The following is a 19,737-nucleotide window of genomic DNA, read 5'->3' as shown; positions in this document are numbered from 1 at the left end:
TGAACATGAATACGGGCCATTAAAGACCCTTATTGGGGATAAAAGGGTTCTACAAAAAAATATTTGTATTCCAAAAGTAAGAAAGGAAAAAAATAAAACAACGAATAACTGCGGAATGATGAAATTAACTTCTTGCAAAAAATATAGAAAATACAAACTTTTTAAAAACACTAAGACTCATTTAAGACTCAAGTTGTTCGCTTTCACTTTCTAGATGAATGGGTACAATAGAAAGATCAAATGTTTGTTGACAGCAATGTTCATGATTAACACACAAATGTTAAACAAAGAAAGTTTCCACCCTCTGGGCAAATCGCCTACTATATAAGGAAGAAGTTCTTGTTGTTAGTTATAAAGTTTCCAGAAAGAGCTTGAACAGGTACGGTATTTAACTTTCAAGAGCTCTGACATTTTAGCATGTTTTCGTATTTTGTGACATGCTCATTTGTTTGAATACTTTCATTCAACTTATGTTGGGTTTTAGTTACGATGTAGCCTATTTCATGAATACAAGTTCTACACGTGCTTCTGTAACTCATAAACTCCTGCGTATTATATAATGTAAATAAAAACTGATTTAAATGTATTTAAATAGAATTTGTGACACATATTCATTTATTGTTGGTGCAGAAGTGTGACGCATCTTTGAGACACATCTGAGTCTATCAGAGAAGATGGGGCGCGCGCGCTGGCAGCTGCATCTGCTGCTTGCTGTCTGTGAACTGCTGTGGAGCTCCGCGAGTACGCGTAATCTTGCGTTTTCTTTATTTATATCGCTTAAATGTACTAACTCTTAATAACTCGTGTATATATTTCTCTAACCGGTTGTCATTTTGGAAACGAGACAGACATTAAATATAATCACATATAGCTGAAGGTCATTTCGTGTCATACAGGTGCGCAGCAGTTCAGCAGGATAACCCCCTATGTTGGCAGTGTCAGTGGCGGAACGAGACTGACCATAAAGGGTGAAGGTATTAATATCATCATTATAGTCAACGAAAGCATTTGTGAGGGTTAGATCAAATGGGTTGTTTCTGGGTCAAATATGCATTCCCCATGGGGAAACCCAACCGTTGGTTTAACATAACAAAAAACTATTTATAAAATATTGTTTATAAAAATGAGTGAATGCATTTCATTTGACAGGCTGCTTTATATATATTTACGATGGAGTATACGAATGTGGTCGGGGTTTTGTTTTGTGATATTTGTGCTTTATTCTCCTCAGGTTTTGCTCAAGCCAATCGGTTCAGCCTAAAAGCTGAAGATCCGAACATGGGTAACAGTGTGACACTGGTGTCTCGGACGAGATCTATTCCCTGTGATGTAGAAAGAGACTCTAGTCACTCCAAACAGATCACGTGTTATACAAGGCAAGTATTTCGTGCTAGCTGTGATGAGAAAAACTCATGAAATACGGGTAATGATATTCGGCGAGAGTCAAAGTAAAATGCACATTTTCTTTTCTTAGAGTATGTTTTCTTAAATGACTAAATAGCAACGAAAACGTATCACACACTAAATCTAAACAATCGTTCGTGTTGCGCCATTTGTCTGCGCGCAATGTGTGATTTAATTCATAAGCAAGTTTTTGGTCTAAAATACAATAAACTCATTCACAATTTCTAGTTCTGTAACGGAATAAAAACAGCAGTTGCCGTGATTTTCATATGGGATAATGTAGGCCTAATGTTAACCTGACATATCCATAATAAAAACATCCGTTTACGTCTTTAACTGAAAAGGATTTTTTAAAACAGCAGAAAAGCAGCAACCTTTAACAGTTGCTTCACAATTTATAGTAAATAAAGAACAACTTCGTCTGATGGCGCAGAGATTTCACACCACGCAGCCCATAATTCAGCTACTTCACTCATTTCATATCGCTTAATAAAGGAATAAAGGAAAAGTGAAAACAAATGGTGGGTTAAGTTTTACTTTAAATTTCAATTCACAAATCTTTTCCTTTAATATTATTTACACGACATTTATTCTTTTATAAAAGCGCATAATAGGTAAAATTCTATAGTTGAATATTGGAATTTTTCATATACAATGGAAAGTATTTTTGTGACAGTTTGTGATTTGTATTCTATGCAGATTTTGTTTATGTATTTACAATATTTACAGTAAATTAACAGGCCCACTACGTCATAAAAAACAATGTCTTCAGCTACAGTTACAATGCATAACCTCAAATAACATATCATTCACAGTCTTTGCTCATTACATTTTTTTGCAAGCTAAACATTATTTTGACTTTTGGATACTGATTTAAAAAAAGTATAATTTTAATGGAAATATAATGACCTGTTAATCGATTTACCGGTAAATAACATTCAAATAGGCTATTCAGTAGCCTATATAATGTAAATAAACTAAACTTAATATCCATAATATAATACCATTCATACAATGTTTTTTTTAAGTTAAAAGTATGATTTACCATACTTTACAGTGAAACCTATATTATGTTTAACACAATGATACGCATTGTTTTACACTTTTTTACTACTGTTTACATTTGTTGCAAGTCTAAGGAACAGCAGGGTGGTATGCTAGTACACTCAGATTGAGTCAATTGATCAAGTAAAGGACAGAATAGCTTTTTTATAGGGTTTTAACTTTTTTATTGTATGGTACATCAATACAGTAAAATGCATGAATGCTATGCAAAGTTAAATTCTCAGGAATAGCCAACTGCATAATAACAATCAATGCATTGTGCCTTTATTAGAGATGTACCAGAAGATGACTATGACATACAAGTCTGGGTGGATGGTGTGCCAATTCCACAGATGTGTGGTGGGTGGGATTGTAAATTCCATGTAAGTGAGAAAAACGTTTTGCAAAATGTTTATTACCAGATATCCTCTCAAAATATTACAACATACTTGCATAATTACGTGCTGTGCTTTTACAGAGTAGAATGTACTACACACCCACCATACAAAGTCTTAGCCCACTCTCAGGTCTTCCAGGTGGGATTCTTGTTTTAGTTTGTAAATCTTTTTATGGTACGACTTTCTAAAGGGAGGTCATCCTAACTTTTTATGTGAATGTATAGGAAGTGTGGTGACAATGCGAGGAAGAATTTTCACTGATGTGTATGGCAGCAGCACAAGCAGGAGTTCCAATGGTCGGAATATAAGATTTGTGAGGTCTGTACATATCTAATAGACAATAAATATTATATTTGTTATATAATATCTGTTAAAAGGTGTTTGATCATTACAGTCTCATGATGTTAGGTTTACCCGATTACTGTTTTACATTGGTTTTCTTTAAATAGGGCATACATGGGTGCCATGCCTTGTGAATTACTGAAACCCAATTCAGATGAAAAGTAAGCATACGTAAAATAATCTAGCAATGAAAGTGTTAAACAATCATATAAACTGCATTACTGCCTTTCATTTCTTAGATATGGTCTGAAATTGGACGGTGGGGGTAGCGAATGGGGATACATGAGTTGCAAAATGACAGGAACTTATGTTGGTGAGGAATTTATAGAAAAGTAGAACATAATTTTTTTTACATACAATTTTGGGTTGAATGAATTGTTGTTGATCTTTGTCTTTAGGTCATCATAACCTCAGTTACATTTTGGATGGTGAATATGGGAGGTCAGAGAAGTTTGATGTTACACCAAATTTACACTGAAGTTTCTGCATCTCACCAATGTTAGTGAAAGTATCAACAAAACACATTTTCTTTCCTATAGGAGTCTTCCAGACTTTGGGCTTTTCAGTGTCTCAGCATTGAACAAGCTCGCCATGTTCCAGACATATGCAGGTGCGGAACATTTATTCTTAATATCTTTATAACTGCCTGCAAAAACAGATATTTCATAAAATTAAATATATAAATATGTGTCTCTCTTTTAGAGGTGACAGGAGTTTTTCCGTCTGAGGGCAGCATGTTGGGCGGCACTTTACTCACTATTAATGGACGCTACTTTGATGAGACCGATCGGCCAGCTGTGGTTTTAGTAGGAGGTAAATTGTAATGCCATTTGTTTGTGAAATGCTTAGGGTGCATTTTGGATTTCTAACGTCGAGACATGCACACAAAGCCAACATAGGTAGACTTCACCCATGGTCAACTTAAGGAAGTTGATTAACCTCTGCAACAATACGCAATTTTAATAATTATTGTCGACAGGTCACGAGTGTCAGATTAAGAAAATATCGGACAAGAAGATAGTCTGTGTCACTCCTGTTTATGAAAAGACCAACATGACATTGTTTCCAGGTGAGATATGAACCTTAAATATCACCTCTGAATGGTGACGGCACATTTCTGTCAACGCTTCTTCAGTCTAACGCTGCCCTTCACAAACACCTAACCCTAATATGTTACAAAATTGCTGTGATTTATTGCTAGAAAAAAGTATTATAAGTGTTATGGTTAAATGGTTGTGTTTACCATCACAGGTGGCAGAGGTTTAAAAATGGAGATGTGGAATAACAGTTTTCCAAGCAGTCTAGCGAATGCTCTGACCTATAATTCCAGCAGACCGGGTTATTCTGTACAGTGGGTGGATTCTCTGTCCTATGTGTGGCCCACTGCAACGATCAACTTTGTGGCTCGGCTGAGTGGATTCTTTGTTCCGATGGAGACAGACAATTACTATTTCAGAATAAAAGCAGATTATAGGTCCATGCTGTATTTCAGCAAGACGGGTCTTCCCAAGGATAAAGTATGTGAATGATAATCAGTCTCAGTATTATTTGATTTATTGTATGTGTATGTGATTACATACACCAATCAATTAAAAGCTATTGTTCATCGTATACATATATATATATATATATATATATATACACATACACACAGTATATACACATACCTAGAGTATATACACAGTATACACCTATATATATTATATGTATATACACATTTATGTTTGTAACACCTTCATTTTTTACCTCTAGCATTTTTACCTTGTACCATCCTGTATTCTCATTTTTCCCTGTTAAGCTGCTTTGAAATGATGCAAAATTATAAAAAGCGCAATGAATCAACATGATTTGAATTGTTTTATACTTTTTCCAGGTCCAGCTTGCATATCAGTCTCACTCCAGTTTCTCCCAGAACTCGGAGGTCACGCACTTACAGAAGGGAAAACCGTAAGCGTTATTTGATTATTTAGATCACCACGGAGAATCTGAATCAAATACAAAATATGAAAGGCTATAAATTCATATGTGTGTCCTCTGTATAAGCTGTTATTGTTTTTTTTCTACAATATAATACCATATGCAACAATCTTAACTTTTTATGTAAGCAATAAGGTACGAGAGGATGTGCTGTATGGTGGATAAGTCACGCATGAATGTCGGCTGTTAGGCACGACACGAAGCAGAGTGTATTCACAATAACACTGAAATACCTATTCATATTATAATACAAATATTACTGCCTAAATAATGTGACCCTGTCTAAAGGTTTGAGGTGAACATGACCTAACACCCATCAAAGTTTGATTTTAACCATTAATTTCACTGTAATTTCAATCTTTGACATGGCCTTACTCTGTCAATGGTAAATATATATTAGCCTCTACTTTCATTAAACTACGCAGAATGTTTTTATGTAAAAAACAGTAAATCCCCAAATGACTCGGTTTTCACAGGCAGGGTAACAAATAATAAAAAAAATGTCCCTGATCGACTTTGAACAGAAATGTTTCTGATGCTTATGATACACCACTTATCGTTGGATGAAGCGGTCATAGCTATTTTATCTTAATAAAAAACAGCAATTGACCAATTAGAATCAAGGATTGAAACGAACGGTATCCTAATATAAAACCATCTGTTTTCAATGTGCTGCAGGTACTACATTGAGGTTCTTGTTCAGGGATATTCGTATAATCAAGCTTCAGTTGAAGTGGGTTTTTTCAAAGAGATCAGCCCGTTCACAGCCCGGCAGACAACAGAAGCTGTTGATGAGAGACAGGGGATACGTGCAAGCTATAATGTGTTACCTGAGAAACAGGTATTTGAGCACAAGATTTTGAAAAATCCTACAGAAAATTGTAAAATGAAATGCCAGAAGTAAGTTGATGGTGTATAGAAAATCATAACGGACACTTGCACATGCAAAAACTGTAAAGTCTCAGATATATAGTACTGTTACAGGTGGTTAGTTTCAAGGGATGGACACCAGTAAGCGCCGTCAAGGAAATGCAGACTTTGAGAATCAGCAGTGACTGCTTTTCCATGGGCTTCTGTGACAACACATATTACTTTCTAGCATATGGAGATCATACAACAGGTGCATTATTATCATTGTCATTATTATTGATGCAGATAAAGAAAAACAGACTTTGTTCTCTAAATGTTTGCATTCACCATTCTCTAATTTAGACAAATTTGTGTTTATGTATTTGTTGTGTTGTTTACCTTGCATTTTGCAGGGCCCATTCCCGTGAGTGCATCAGCGCTGGAGTTGCAGAACGCTTTGAATGATTTGTGGACAATAAAACCAGACACAGTTACAGTCACGAAGGAGGAACTGAGCACGGAAGTACTTTACAATGTGACATTCAACTCAAACAGAGGTGAACTAAACAATGACCACAATACACAGTAGAAAAACGCAATTCCTTAACAGACTCTTCTGAAAGCATCTGAAATACAGTGACAATGAAATCCATTTTTAACATTACATGTAGCCGTCTTTTCTTCCATTTATTTTCTAGTTACACGCATCAGCATTTTGATACATTTATCGCATCAGTGACTGGCACTGGTTTGCCAACATTAATGTGAAGTAAAAATATTAAACAATAGTCTCAAAAGCTTGTTATTGTCTTGATCTCAGGTGACTTTGAGGATCTTCGATATTTGACCATGGGGTCAGATGTTAACATCACAGTTACTGAAGTAGTCAAAGGGAAGGCCAGTCTGGAGACTTTCACACTGCTGTGGGGCGGCGTCCCATCACCTCCTCTGACTTATGATGCATCTGAGACTGAGGTTTTTATTTGTTTGCATTTGTGTTCAAATATAAAAACATTTTATGCTCTTTTTACATGTTTTTGACACTTGTGATTAAAGGTACTGGCAGCGTTAAATGTGATGATCTCAGCAAAATGTCCATCACAGATTCCGACCGCTGAGAACTCCAACGTAAAATATTTCAGAGATTATGAGGACGGTAGAGCAGTAAGTACAGCTTGTGTTGATAATTCAAACCAAGCTATATTTTTTGTGTTGGTAATAAAGCTGCATCCAAGGCTTGAAATTACAAAGTTTTATCATAATAAGTTACTTTGCCTAAACATTGAATTTACTGTATAACTTTCACTCTGTCACCCAGATATCAGGAACCCTGGTCACTGATTCTGAAGCTTTCTGTGGCCGTAGGTCTCTAAGAAATCCAAATTATATATTCCACTATTCTGACTCCCAGAACATCCCAATAGCACTACAGACATTCAATACTGTAAGCATCAAACATCTCAGCAACTAGAAATTGATAGAAACTAAATTCAGAAATGGCTAGAAATAGATACATTTTCGTCATTAAAATTTGTGAAAATTGCATTTTTATTGTAGTTCTGCTTAGCCTACAAAGGCCGACTGATGAATCAAGTTCAAGTGAGGTTAGTTTACCAGACCAACGAAGGTTATAACCCGGAAGTGAATACACAAATCTCCTTGCAATTCGACTCAACGGATAAGTATGTTTATTACCCTTAACATAATTTCATTTTTAAATTTTCAATTGGAGTATCTGTTATCTGCTATATAAACACACTCAATCCACAACCAGATTTTTTAGTTGTCTTGTGAGTAACATCGCTTTGGTGATTCTCAGGTGGACATACAAGTGTGTGGATCTCCTGGATTCCCTTCAGCAACGATTTCCAGGCTCCAACCATAGACTTTTTTGGCTGTATTTGTTTGGAGAGAACACCAGCTCTGTATACTACATAGATACTGTTCACATTGGACGGGCAATTACTGCTTTGGACCCAAATGGTATTTAGGAATGCTTTTGGTTCTAAAAAGACTGTAATTTATGTTGGATTATGATTCTGTTTTTATATACCAGCTGGATAAGATCTGTTCTGAAATATTGACTGTTGTGCCTTCTTTCATGTGTTTCTCCTCAGTTATAGTGCAGGGTAGACGGCCACCCGCTCTTGCCCGCTCGGGACATTTCATCTCCAACTTTGCAGTACGCAAACAAGCAAATGCTTCCCAAGTCAGTTATGAGATCACAGCATCACCGTACAATTGTGGCTTTGGCATCCCATTGCTTGAAATCGGCTTTCTACAGGTAAGTTAAAGGAATTATTTATTTAATTCTGTCAACATTAAAGTCCCAGTGAAACACCTTAGAACACGCAGCATTATTTGATGTGTTGACTTAATTTTAAACTGAAAAATGCTGAGAGCACGAGACAAATCGTCTAGCCCAGCCTTCTTTAAAAATAACTAATAGCGTTCCATTTATGGCACAGTCAGTCTGGCAAAGCTGCATTTAACAGCGTGATAGCCACAGTGGTGTAAAAGTCTATCGAAAAGAATAGAATGGTCTGTGATACCAGTGATGTGTCATTTGAAGCTTGTTATTTATGTTGCTTGGTGAGGGACACTGGCTTTTGTCTTCTTCTTTACTCACCAAGGCTGCAATGTCTTATCTCTTCCATAGAGCCTTTACATTCAATATTCTGCGTAGACTTGAAATGGGTCTCAGCGTATGTGTGTAATAATCAGCTCTGGCTATCATGTCACTGAACAGGAGGACACTCACATGCATGACACAGACGTGAAATTAAGACTTTATTATGTAGGACAAAGACGGGGGGCGGGACATTTCTGATTCTTAAGCAGATTTGATTGGACAAGAACTTTTTGACGAGAGGCTGAAGTGTACCGTGATGTCATGAAATGTCTTGTTTTTCTTTGAGCGCATGTGCCAGAAAGAAAGGTTTTGAATGCTTATATCACAAATTTTGTCAACACATAGGAGCCAATACATTGTCCTTAAGGCTATAATTTTCATTTTGATTTCAAAATGAACAAAACTTGATATGAACTGAAATGAATAAATAAATAAAAGTGGTTCAAAGAATGCATTATAGAATTGTTGGTTGGTGAACAAATTCTTGTTCATTACTTCTCTCGCTTACAAATTCATAAATGCTCTAAAAAGGTTTAGGCAAATGTCAAGATTAAAATGTCATCTATTTTCCCACAAATATTTGTAGATTCATATTTTGTAGAATAAGATTTCAAGGCTTGTTTTAGTGCTTAATCTAGGACTGTGTTAGGAGCTTGTAAGGTTAGAAGTCAAACTTTTCTGATGGGGGTTTAAGAAAATATAGGGTTTAAGGAAAATATAAACAGATGGTTCAATAGTTTTTTACAAATACATTTTCTAAGAGTTGTTAGTGCTGCAATAGTCCCGTTCTAAAATCTACATTCTGTTTTACAGAAGGTAGAAAACCGCACAGAGGATCTACAGATTCAAAGCCAGGACAATGCCACAGTCACAATTACCCGCCCTCAGAAAGCCACCCCGCCACTTACTGGAACTTTTGATGTGGAGATCTTCGGTCGACGTGTTAAAGGTAAACATGCTGGCTACAGGTTTATTAACTGATTTGGTTTGCTCATGGATATTCTTACACCATGTGTACACCAGACGCAACGCGACACTTCAAAGGACATTATAAATGAACCCATTATAAATGAACCCATTATAGTTTTACATGTTCACACTGGATGTGGCTCGGTGCGATGCAACAAACCCATTAGAACAAAACCGCGCCGTGTAGGTCGCATCCGGTGTAGACACAGTGTTATAGTGGCACAACAGACTTTTTCTTAATTCTTCTTACGTTTTGTTTACTAAAATTCATCTCTCATGTGTTTTTACCTCAGGTCTGCCAGTAAACATTAGCGCTGTAGACCTGCAGTACGCACTACAGGGGATTCCAGAGCTCGGCCAGCTGGATGTGCAGAGATATGGAGATTGTACACTTTACAGATGGGATATCCGGTGGCTTACTGTCCCTGGCAACCAGCCACTGATCAAGGCAAGAAACAAACTGAAAACGTCAAGCAGAATGACAATCATCTGTCAATATTAAATCAATGAGAATAAATAAAGATGAAACACTGGCTTTCGCTAAAAGTTCCTGCCTCTAAGATTTCTCACCATATTCATCGTCTAATCTTTAAGTAATGCTTTATATGTTAACCAGATTAATTCCTCTGCTGTGGTCGGCGTGAACCCTTCAGTGACGCCATATAAGATTGAGCAAGGGGGCCTCTTCAAACAAAGAATTTTGGGAGACTTTCTGCGCGTCCCTGCAGAAAAACCACAGGTGCTTTTCTCACCCACTACAGATTTTACAACAATACTTGTGTGTTCACAATGCATAGCTCTGAATGTGTGGCCTCTTTGGCAATTTTTGCCTCATGTCCCATGAGTGTGCAGATTTCAATAGTGTTACACAGTGTGTCACCTGAAATGGCTCAAACAAAAACATGAAAGGTTTGTTTGTGATACAGAGAGGTGTACATTACCCCAAATAAAAATGCAGGCATTACTTACACCCCTTTATGTTTTGCAAATCCTTATGAATATCTTTAGACAAAAAAAGTTTACACACGATAGGGATTTCCAGCATGTACTACAGCTTTGTATGAAGAAAAGAAAATGATACTGCAGTTTTGCTTGACCCCATGGGTCACCATTTACTTTGATTGAATGGTCTTATACTACAAATCAAATCTTATACTTTCTGTGATCCTTTATGTGCTTTTTGAAAATTAACGTTAGGTCGCAGAAATGGTTTGTGGACAACAGTGGCAAAACAAGCAGAATAAACATACAAGTAATCATGCATTTTGGACAACAAATAACCTTACATTTTTAAAACCTTTAGAGGCCATACTTTAAGACGTTTTGAGAGCATTTAAATATTTAAATTTAGGTACGATACAAGTATACTTACATGCATTTTATCCATAAGGTGGAGGTCTTCATCAACGGCATCCCATCATGGTGTTCAGGTGATTGTAGTTTCACCTGGAGTGAGTCTAAGACCCCAACAGTGACCGGAATTTCTCCTACAGAAGGTGCAGAAAACAATAATGTTGCACATACAATCAAAGCTGTCGTATCTATTTGTTTTATCATGTGACTGGTATTGTAATTTAGGTTCCAGTGGTTTGGCAACTGTTGTTAACATAACCGGATCTGGATTTGATGGTCGCAATGTTACAGTAAAGACTGGTGATGTGGAATGCTCTGTCCTGAAAGCCACCTGTAAGTGAAAACCAACAAGCTTTGAAGATCTCTTTGTCCCATGAAAAAAATAACAGTTTTTTAAATCATATTCAATGTCAGTTCCCTCTTAAGAGCTTGTGTATGGAAGTGCAGTACAATAGATGTCAACACAGTTCATGCATGGGAACTTGAACAGAAATGTGTAGCTAGTCATTTCACACACAACTTAGAAAGAAATCCGACTATATAGTATTTTGGTTATGTGTTCCAGACACCTATATAACCTGCAAAGTTGGTCCAGCAAGTGCTGGCACACAACCAGTGTCTCTGAGTTTCTCTGGCCTGGGCAATGCCCGATACCAGAATGGCACCATTTTTAACTTCACACACCTGTTAGGAGTGACCTCCATATACCCCACCACAGGAAGTGAAGCAGGTACACAACAATGTTATGAAAATAGAAGCAGACTGCAAATTAAAGCCCTACAACTAGATTTTCTACCAACATGATCTTTCTGGATTCACAGGAGGGGCGATTCTGACTGTGTTTGGTTATGGATTCAGTATCGATACAGCTGTCACCATTGGCACTCAGCACTGTAATGTTACTGGAGCTGAACTTACTCAGCTGAGATGCATAGTTCCTGCTGTAAGTGAAGAGTGAAGGGGTTAATTTGACTTAATTTTTCTTAAGATTCATTATTATATTAATTATTCATCATATTCATTAAACACCCACATGACTGTGTGCGTGTGTGCTGTACGGTCTCATCAAGTCTGTCCGCTGACAGTTATTCATATGTGTAATTGAAATGAGGATACGGAGGTGGCTTTAGAATCCATATGCGGAAGTTTATTGTTAACATCCAACGACACACAACTAGAGATCAGTCCACACCAGCAAACAATCCAGAAAGGGAAATCCGTAAATCAATGGTCAGAGAACTAGGCAGAATCATACACTTACAGACAAACAGAAAATCAGGAACAACGCTTGGTAAGGCAGGGTAAAACTGGCAATACTTCGCGATGTAAAAGCACATGGTCACAACTTAAGTAGTCCCAAACAGGAAGTGAATGTAGAAGCAGCAGAGGGAGCGTTCAGTCAGTACTCGGGTGATGACTCCCTCTGCTGGCTTGGCATTACAGTAATGTTGCATTCAATGATGCATACACATGTACTTTTGTGTGACATGTCAATCAGGGGTCAGCAGGTCAACAGACTGTAACAGTGACCAAGGGAGAGATGACGGCAACATCAACTGAATCCTTCACATACAACAACACTCTGATGGCCACCATCACTGCTGTCAGCCCACACACTACAACAGTATTCGGTAATATGTCTGTTTTATGATTATATTAACCATAAAAGAGTAAACCCTCATCTGTCTCAGTAACAAAATTACATTAAAATCAAACATTGAACTGTATTAATACTACTATAATTAGCATAAGCCCAATAATATTGCAAAACGTGAACAGGGATCAGAGAAAGTCAACCTTAATATAATCACCCCCAGAAAAACAAACAAGTACGAATTAGGTGATCTTAAATTTTCTCTGTTTTTTGTGTCAAAGGCCTCAGGATTCTCACAATCTCAGGCACACATTTTGAGAAGCGGGTCAATGGCAGCTCTGTTCTGGTTGGTGAAACTGAGTGTGAATTGTTGCAGTGGACCAATGAAAACATTACCTGCATGTTGCCCAAACTCACCCCAGCTGTATACGACATCCACGTGAGAGTCGGGAACCAAGGATACGCCTTAACCAGGTCAGTCACTTTAATACATAATATAACAAAAGACCTACAGCTATACAGTCAAAGTACTTGTGGTTAATATTTGTACAGTTGTTGTATTTGATTGTTTCTAGATCTCTGTTTTATCATGATTTTTACATTTGCAATGACATTTTACCAAAAGTGAAATCTTTATTCAAAGAGAGCACATTTAAATACAGTTAAAGTTATTACCACTGTTATTCTGAAGCATACGGTGTACAAGAGAATAATGAAATGTTTTTGTTTTCTTCATGTAGTGCTGGTGTTAATACCACTATAGAGTTTGTTCTGGAGGTGACAGGCTTCTCTCCACCGATGGGCTCCTTGTATGGAGGAACCACCATCACCTTCAGAGGCTCTGGGTTCAGCTCGGTCCCTTCAGAAAACAATGTGACTCTGGGTGAGACAAGAGCACAGATTCAAAAACAATGTTTCTCTCCAATACTCTCAAATAAAGACTGGTCAGAATAACATAAATGTATTTCTACATAAGTTACATGTCATAGTCATGGTTGTGTTGTCACAAAACTGTTTTTCACAGGAGACACACAATGCCAAGTAACAGACGCTTCAGACGAACAACTGACATGTGTAACCCAGTCTACGGATAAAATATACACGGTGACAAATCAAGGTTTCCACCCAGGTAATATATATTTGTCATCTTTCTCATTGTCACCCACATTAGCTAAATACGTCAGAGGCAGTGACACAATGGGTATCATGGCCTAAAGTACCAAAGTTGTCGTCTAAAATGTAATTTTACTTTTGAAACAAAATAGCAAAAGACTTGTTTTATGAATATGCTTCTGTGACCACATGCCTATGTTTGGATATGTGTGAACATTTGACTATATATAGTCCATTATATTGTGTGTGTTCAGTGTATGGTCAGGGTTACGCCTGGAGCCCGTCTGCACTTATAGTCTCAGTTGGGGACACAGTGGTTTGGAGGTGGGAGGCACAGGCCTTTGTTTCTGATCTGGGCTACAGAGTCTTCAGTGTGTCCAGTCCCAGCAGTACTGAATTTGATGGCATTGCATTCAAAAGTGGAGACACCAAAACTGCCAGAGGTACAAAAACTACATCACCTTATGCATATCTCACATTTACTGTACTGTATCAACATTCCAATTGATATTATATTATTTCAATTTTAAAAACTTTGATAATATCACACATTTAAAAAAACATTTGTGATGAATCAAACCCCCTAAAAACCTTATTCTTCATAACGTCAAAGTATGTCATGTTTTGTTGTTGTTTTACTATATGGTCTGTTTTATATGGTACTGTTAAGTGGATCACAGAAGGTGCCCTTAAAAAGCAACAACTAATCCAAACATTGTGTATTCATTATATTACCCAACAAAGTGCAACTGTTTTTTGACTTTTGATTGTTTAGACATTTCTAGGAAGGAACTTTAGAGATCTTTTAAAGCTCAGTCAAGACAATTGGTTTTTCATAGTGTCAGATTTCAGTTAAACAAAACTGAAGGTGTTTTCATTCTATTAATTATAGCTCACATATAATTATACTTGCCAGTCATTGTGCAGAAAACAATGTTTTGTGTAATGCTGCACTAAATGAGCATTTAGAGAATAGTCTGTGCAGTAAACTTAAGCTGCTTAACAGTAAAGGAGATTAAAGGACAATAAGATTAGTGACACAATGAACAGTAAATTGGGGAAAAATCTGACGCTACTGCTCTTTGTGTTCCTGTTAAAGGATTTTTCAGTTACCGTTTCACATCTCCTGGAGTTTATTACTATAGTAGCGGCTTCATTGACTCCATTAACCAGAAGATGCTACAGGGCGTAGTGACCGTCAGACCTCTGGAGGAGAGACCTGTTGGGCTTCAGGTGTCTGTAGCTGGAATACAGGCCTCTGTGAATTTAGGTACAACAGCAACACTTTCATTTAAATAAAAAAATTAAATGTGTGTTTTCAGTTCAGACAATTCAAACTTGCATTTTGATCAAGGATAAGCCTAGTCTCTGAAGCAAATGTCAGTACATTACAATTCAAATGTGTGCCTAACACAAAAAGAGATTAGTCCTCCAATGTTTCTAGTCATGATGCTTTGATTGCGACTTTTAAGGACAATCAATTGTCATATGGCCAATTCCATGCAAATGTCAACCTTAAAATAAAAAAATCTATCAAGGGCTATCATGGTCATTATTTGGTGGTTAAAATACACAAGTCAAGTTTTTCAAACTTTTTTCAGTTTTCCATTGTCATGTATCCGGCCACATGAAATTAAAATAATATAACTTTTCTGGTCTAAGAGCCCTCCATTCTATATTTGTTGGGTATTATTGCTTCTGGTTTGCACATTTTAATTCACAGAAATCATACGAAGTATGTTGCCACAAACGTGCATCCTTTTTGTCACATCTATAACATTTTTCTATCATAAAATAGAAAACTCATTCATAGACTGATATGTTTCTGATGTCTGAACTCTATCATCAGGGATTTATTAAATTATAAACAGATGATACAATATATTGCTAGTAATTACATTGTTTGAGAATTTAAATTTTAAGGTTTGGCTAAAAATGTCACATTCAAAATGCAGGTGTAGGATAATCTATTTTAAAAATCATAACATTAGCACAATGTTAGTATCTTCACCAAACCATGTCCTCTTTTTTTATCTACAGCTTCAAGGCAAATGAACTCAACTGAGTCAGCATGTTTGGAAACTTTTAACTGTGTCCAGAATCAGCTGGTATTTAATGACAGCACTGATAGTCTGTACTTCACATTTACCTCCTGTGCCAGTCCAATTGTGGATAACATTTCTCCTGATCACGGCACCATCTATAGCATCATCATCATCCATGGATCTGGCTTCAGCAACATTTCCTGTGCAAATGAGGTGAGGTTTAGAGATCAATAGACACATAAAAACTGACCTCAGTTAAGGCAATATCAGAGATTTAAAATTCATTCCAATAATCAGAGATTCATAAAGATGATAATAGAAAGACAATGAATATTTAAAAAATATTTTTTTCCTCAAAAAAATAGGTCAAAATTGGTGGTCATCCGTGTCGTGTCATCAGCAGCACTTCAACTCAGATAAACTGCCAACTCAGTCCTGACAGCGGCGCTCCAGTGGGCACACCCTTACCCATAACCGTCCGGGTTAATAACTTGGGTACAGCCATCATGACAATGGCGAATGAGTACGACCGCAGATTTGTGGTTCTACCTGTGGTTGATACCATCTCTCCCTCTGTGGGCAGCACGACCGGCTACACTCGTCTCTTCATCTCTGGCTCTGGTTTTGTGAACGCATCTGTGATGGTAGCAAATGTTCAATGCAATGTAGTTTCCATGAACTACTCACAAATAGTGTGTGACACCTCAGCGTCTCCGGCCCGCAGGGGAAACGTTGTAGTTTATGTAAACACCATCTCTTCCTCTTGCAGTTCTGAGTGCATGTTTGAATATTCTCAGTCTGTTACACCAGTTGTCTCCAGCGTGTCACCTGACTCTGTTACTGGAAACTCTACTACTGTTGTGGTCACTGGCAGAGGCTTTGGGAACAATACAGCTGATTTAAGGGTGTCTGCTAATAACATTATGCTGGAAGTCACAGGGGTTACAGATGACAACATCACACTTTTGGTCAGTGCCCTGCCCGCTGGGAGACATGCCCTGCGAGTGGTGGTCATGAGTAAAGGTTTCGCCACAGGACTCTTCCACCTGACCAGCACACCACAGGCCACCATCCAACCAACATCAGGAAGCATTGCTGGTGGAACTCCACTCTTGATCGAAGGAAATGGCTTTGTGGCAGAAAATACCACTGTGATGCTTGAAGGCATCCGTTGCCAGATTTTGGAGGTGACCCCAGACAGAGTGAAATGTTTAACACCTGCTCATGCAGAGGGAGAAGTGCGGGTGGATATTTGGGTTAATGATGTTCAGTACCCACAATTACGTTTCAACTACACCAGTAAACAAACTCCAAATATCTCCTCAGTGAGCCCTGTAAAAGGTAAGAGTCGTTTTGTGAAAAATGTATATACTTGCAACCTGCAAAAGTCACTGAACTTCTGTTTTATGGCCAGCTTCATCATTCCTGTCGATCAAATAGTGTCATTAGATCACATTCAAGTGCTGTTTCTACTTTGATTTCAGCACATACAGTATTCTCACATAATAATGCTACTGACATGTTTTCATCGCAGGTCCTGTTGGAACACAGATCACCATCTCTGGTTCAGGCTTTGGCACAGACGCAGCGCTCGTCTCAGTGAAGATTGATGGTGTGGGTTGTAATGTGACATCCATCACAGATACACAGCTGATGTGCACTGTTGGGCAACACGCAGGAGGAACATTTCCGGTTAGGTTATATCATCAGGTCAAAGGTCATGCATTATCTCAGTCTGTCTTCAGCTACGAGCTGCTGCTGACAGGGGTCACACCAAATGAAGGTAATAAAAAATTGTCTTTCTATACCCCATGATATATTTACCATAAATACAGTAATAAGACACTACAGAATACATTTGTTCTGTGTTGTTTTAGGAAGCTATGCTGGAGGAGCTGTTGTTGCCATTCAAGGCTCTGGATTTGACCCAAACACCACCAGAGTTCTCATCTGTGACAGAGAATGTAACGTTGACCTGCAGAACTCCAAATCTAACCAACTGTACTGTGAGGTCCCGTACAACAATGGTATGCATTATGATCAAGCATTGCACATGTGCCGTAAAATATGTGATTTGTATGACTAACCATTATTCATTATGCCTATAGATCTGAAATATGTATTGTTTTTTTCTGTGAAACGTTTTCCAGAAAGGCTACAAATACTTTCCTTTAATGGATTCAAATTTGACCGCTAAGATGCAAGTCATATAACTTGAGATGGAAGATATGATCTGTGTTTACATTTTCAGGGAATGAAACAGAGCAGGTCTGCATGGTTTTAGTGAGGAACGGAAATGATACAGTCAACATCACAGCCGGCTACACATACAGATCCTCTTTAACCCCTGTGATCACTGATGTCACCCCACGCAGGGGAGGAACAGCTGGAGGCACCAGACTCACTATTACAGGCTCAGGGTTCAGGTGCACAACAAAGCAGATTTTTGGTTTGAAACTGTTTGAAAGTTAGATTATAGTAGTTTCCAAAATAAGTAAGAAAAGTAACAGGAACGTGAGAACAATTACAACTTTGATTTGATCAAAAAGTAACTACAGTAAATTTGTCTTTAAGTGGCCAAATAACTTTTTAGACTACAGTAATAGTGTGTTTACTTACCAAACGGTTTACTTATTGTTATCTTCTGTATCGTTTGCCTGTTTCACCTGCAGCACAAACACTAGTGAAGTTACTGTGACCATTGCGGGATCTGTCTGCGATGTCCAGTCAGCTAATGAGACACAGATTATCTGTGTGACCAACGATCAACGAAAATCCCAGGAAACTAAAGTTCGAGTCCTGATAGGAAACAAAGGAATTGCCAGAATGGTAACACCCACATATATATAATATCGTATAATCTAAAATAGAAAAAAATACAAATAAAGAGTAACAAGCATTGTTAAAGTTGTTTCTCCTGTTTTCAGGATCGTGCCGATTTCTTCTACATTGATGTATGGTCATCTCCCTATACGTGGGGTGGTCTCTCTCCTCCTGAGAAGGGCACATTTGCTGTAATCACTGCTGGTCAGACCATCCTATTGGACACTAGCACTCCTGTCCTAAAGATGCTCCTTATCCAAGGTATTGTCATTTAGACAAATATGACCTTCATAAATCTCTTGCATGAAAGATTATGCATTTTACAGTACACCTAAAGTGAAGGTGACATTTCTAAAAGAGGGTAAGGCATGTTTCCCCTCTTTAGTAATCCTACACCCTCTCATCAATACATATTAACCGATGGTGTTTCTCCTTTAAGGTGGACGGCTGATTTTTGATGAGGCCGATATTGAGCTACAGGCGGAGAACATTCTGATCACAGATGGTGGAGCTTTACAGATCGGCACAGAGCAGCAGCCCTTCCAGCATAAAGCCATCATCACACTACATGGACACCTGCGGTCTAAAGAACTTCCTGTTTATGGTGCAAAGACCCTCGCTGTCAGAGAGGGAGTGCTGGATCTGCATGGTATGCTTTACATATTCACTATATATACAGTACTATACGCTGTGTACACAAGGTTGCCCTGTAAATAAGACCTTAGGATGACAACCATAGAGGAGTTTTCTGCTTTGTGATGCTTTGTTTATAATTGTGTTTCTTTAGGAATCCCAGTACCTGTAACGTGGACTCGTCTTTCTCAGACTGCACAAAGTGGCTCCAGCACTCTGACACTGATGGATGCCGTCACCTGGAAGGCTGGAAATGAGATTGTCATTGCTTCCACAGGGAACAGGTACAGTATGGATGACAAAGCTGAAACACTGACTGAATTCACTGAAGTTTGTTGAATGGAAGCTAATGCGTTCTAGAAATTAAACCAAAACAGGAAGTACAATTTTAAAAATCATTATTTGTCAGCTAAATATGCAAAGACAAGTACGCCTTTTTATCTGGAATGTAAAATCCACGTGGCACTATCAAAACCTTGATTTATTGTCCAGTTGGTAATGCCACAATAACATTTAAAAAAGCAGCTACTATAAATAGGGGAAGTGTTTAGGAGACCTGTT

The 19,737-nt window shown here is 37.8% G+C and overlaps 1 protein-coding gene across 1 annotated transcript in view; it reads left to right on the top strand.

The window, feature by feature from the left end:
• Positions 1–674: 674 nt before the first annotated feature.
• The window catches only part of LOC306910473 (fibrocystin-L-like), a gene marked incomplete at both ends in the record, with an annotated part of 35,391 nt that continues 16,328 nt past the window's right edge, over positions 675–19,737 (top strand). The window contains 45 exons of the mRNA XM_079485050.1: positions 675–741; positions 897–974; positions 1,232–1,376; positions 2,741–2,831; positions 2,927–2,984; positions 3,071–3,164; positions 3,296–3,349; positions 3,428–3,501; positions 3,587–3,629; positions 3,728–3,798; positions 3,891–4,001; positions 4,168–4,257; positions 4,440–4,705; positions 5,062–5,135; positions 5,844–6,006; positions 6,150–6,285; positions 6,428–6,571; positions 6,835–6,989; positions 7,071–7,178; positions 7,333–7,458; positions 7,572–7,696; positions 7,834–7,997; positions 8,132–8,298; positions 9,460–9,595; positions 9,909–10,063; positions 10,232–10,354; positions 11,006–11,111; positions 11,194–11,301; positions 11,534–11,698; positions 11,790–11,911; positions 12,467–12,606; positions 12,851–13,036; positions 13,303–13,445; positions 13,587–13,691; positions 13,930–14,118; positions 14,775–14,945; positions 15,716–15,933; positions 16,086–17,061; positions 17,255–17,503; positions 17,598–17,747; positions 17,972–18,146; positions 18,393–18,549; positions 18,648–18,804; positions 18,983–19,192; positions 19,331–19,460. Coding sequence (XP_079341176.1) covers positions 675–741; positions 897–974; positions 1,232–1,376; positions 2,741–2,831; positions 2,927–2,984; positions 3,071–3,164; positions 3,296–3,349; positions 3,428–3,501; positions 3,587–3,629; positions 3,728–3,798; positions 3,891–4,001; positions 4,168–4,257; positions 4,440–4,705; positions 5,062–5,135; positions 5,844–6,006; positions 6,150–6,285; positions 6,428–6,571; positions 6,835–6,989; positions 7,071–7,178; positions 7,333–7,458; positions 7,572–7,696; positions 7,834–7,997; positions 8,132–8,298; positions 9,460–9,595; positions 9,909–10,063; positions 10,232–10,354; positions 11,006–11,111; positions 11,194–11,301; positions 11,534–11,698; positions 11,790–11,911; positions 12,467–12,606; positions 12,851–13,036; positions 13,303–13,445; positions 13,587–13,691; positions 13,930–14,118; positions 14,775–14,945; positions 15,716–15,933; positions 16,086–17,061; positions 17,255–17,503; positions 17,598–17,747; positions 17,972–18,146; positions 18,393–18,549; positions 18,648–18,804; positions 18,983–19,192; positions 19,331–19,460 — 6,875 coding nt within the window. The remainder of the gene's footprint in view (positions 742–896; positions 975–1,231; positions 1,377–2,740; positions 2,832–2,926; positions 2,985–3,070; positions 3,165–3,295; positions 3,350–3,427; positions 3,502–3,586; positions 3,630–3,727; positions 3,799–3,890; positions 4,002–4,167; positions 4,258–4,439; positions 4,706–5,061; positions 5,136–5,843; positions 6,007–6,149; positions 6,286–6,427; positions 6,572–6,834; positions 6,990–7,070; positions 7,179–7,332; positions 7,459–7,571; positions 7,697–7,833; positions 7,998–8,131; positions 8,299–9,459; positions 9,596–9,908; positions 10,064–10,231; positions 10,355–11,005; positions 11,112–11,193; positions 11,302–11,533; positions 11,699–11,789; positions 11,912–12,466; positions 12,607–12,850; positions 13,037–13,302; positions 13,446–13,586; positions 13,692–13,929; positions 14,119–14,774; positions 14,946–15,715; positions 15,934–16,085; positions 17,062–17,254; positions 17,504–17,597; positions 17,748–17,971; positions 18,147–18,392; positions 18,550–18,647; positions 18,805–18,982; positions 19,193–19,330; positions 19,461–19,737) is intronic.

The sequence above is a fragment of the Barbatula barbatula genome (genome assembly GCF_947034865.1).
Source record: "Barbatula barbatula genome assembly, chromosome: 21".
Classification (NCBI taxonomy): Eukaryota; Metazoa; Chordata; class Actinopteri; order Cypriniformes; family Nemacheilidae; genus Barbatula; species Barbatula barbatula.
Note: the sequence above shows the minus strand (reverse complement) of the source record. Positions and strands in the feature narration are given on the sequence as shown.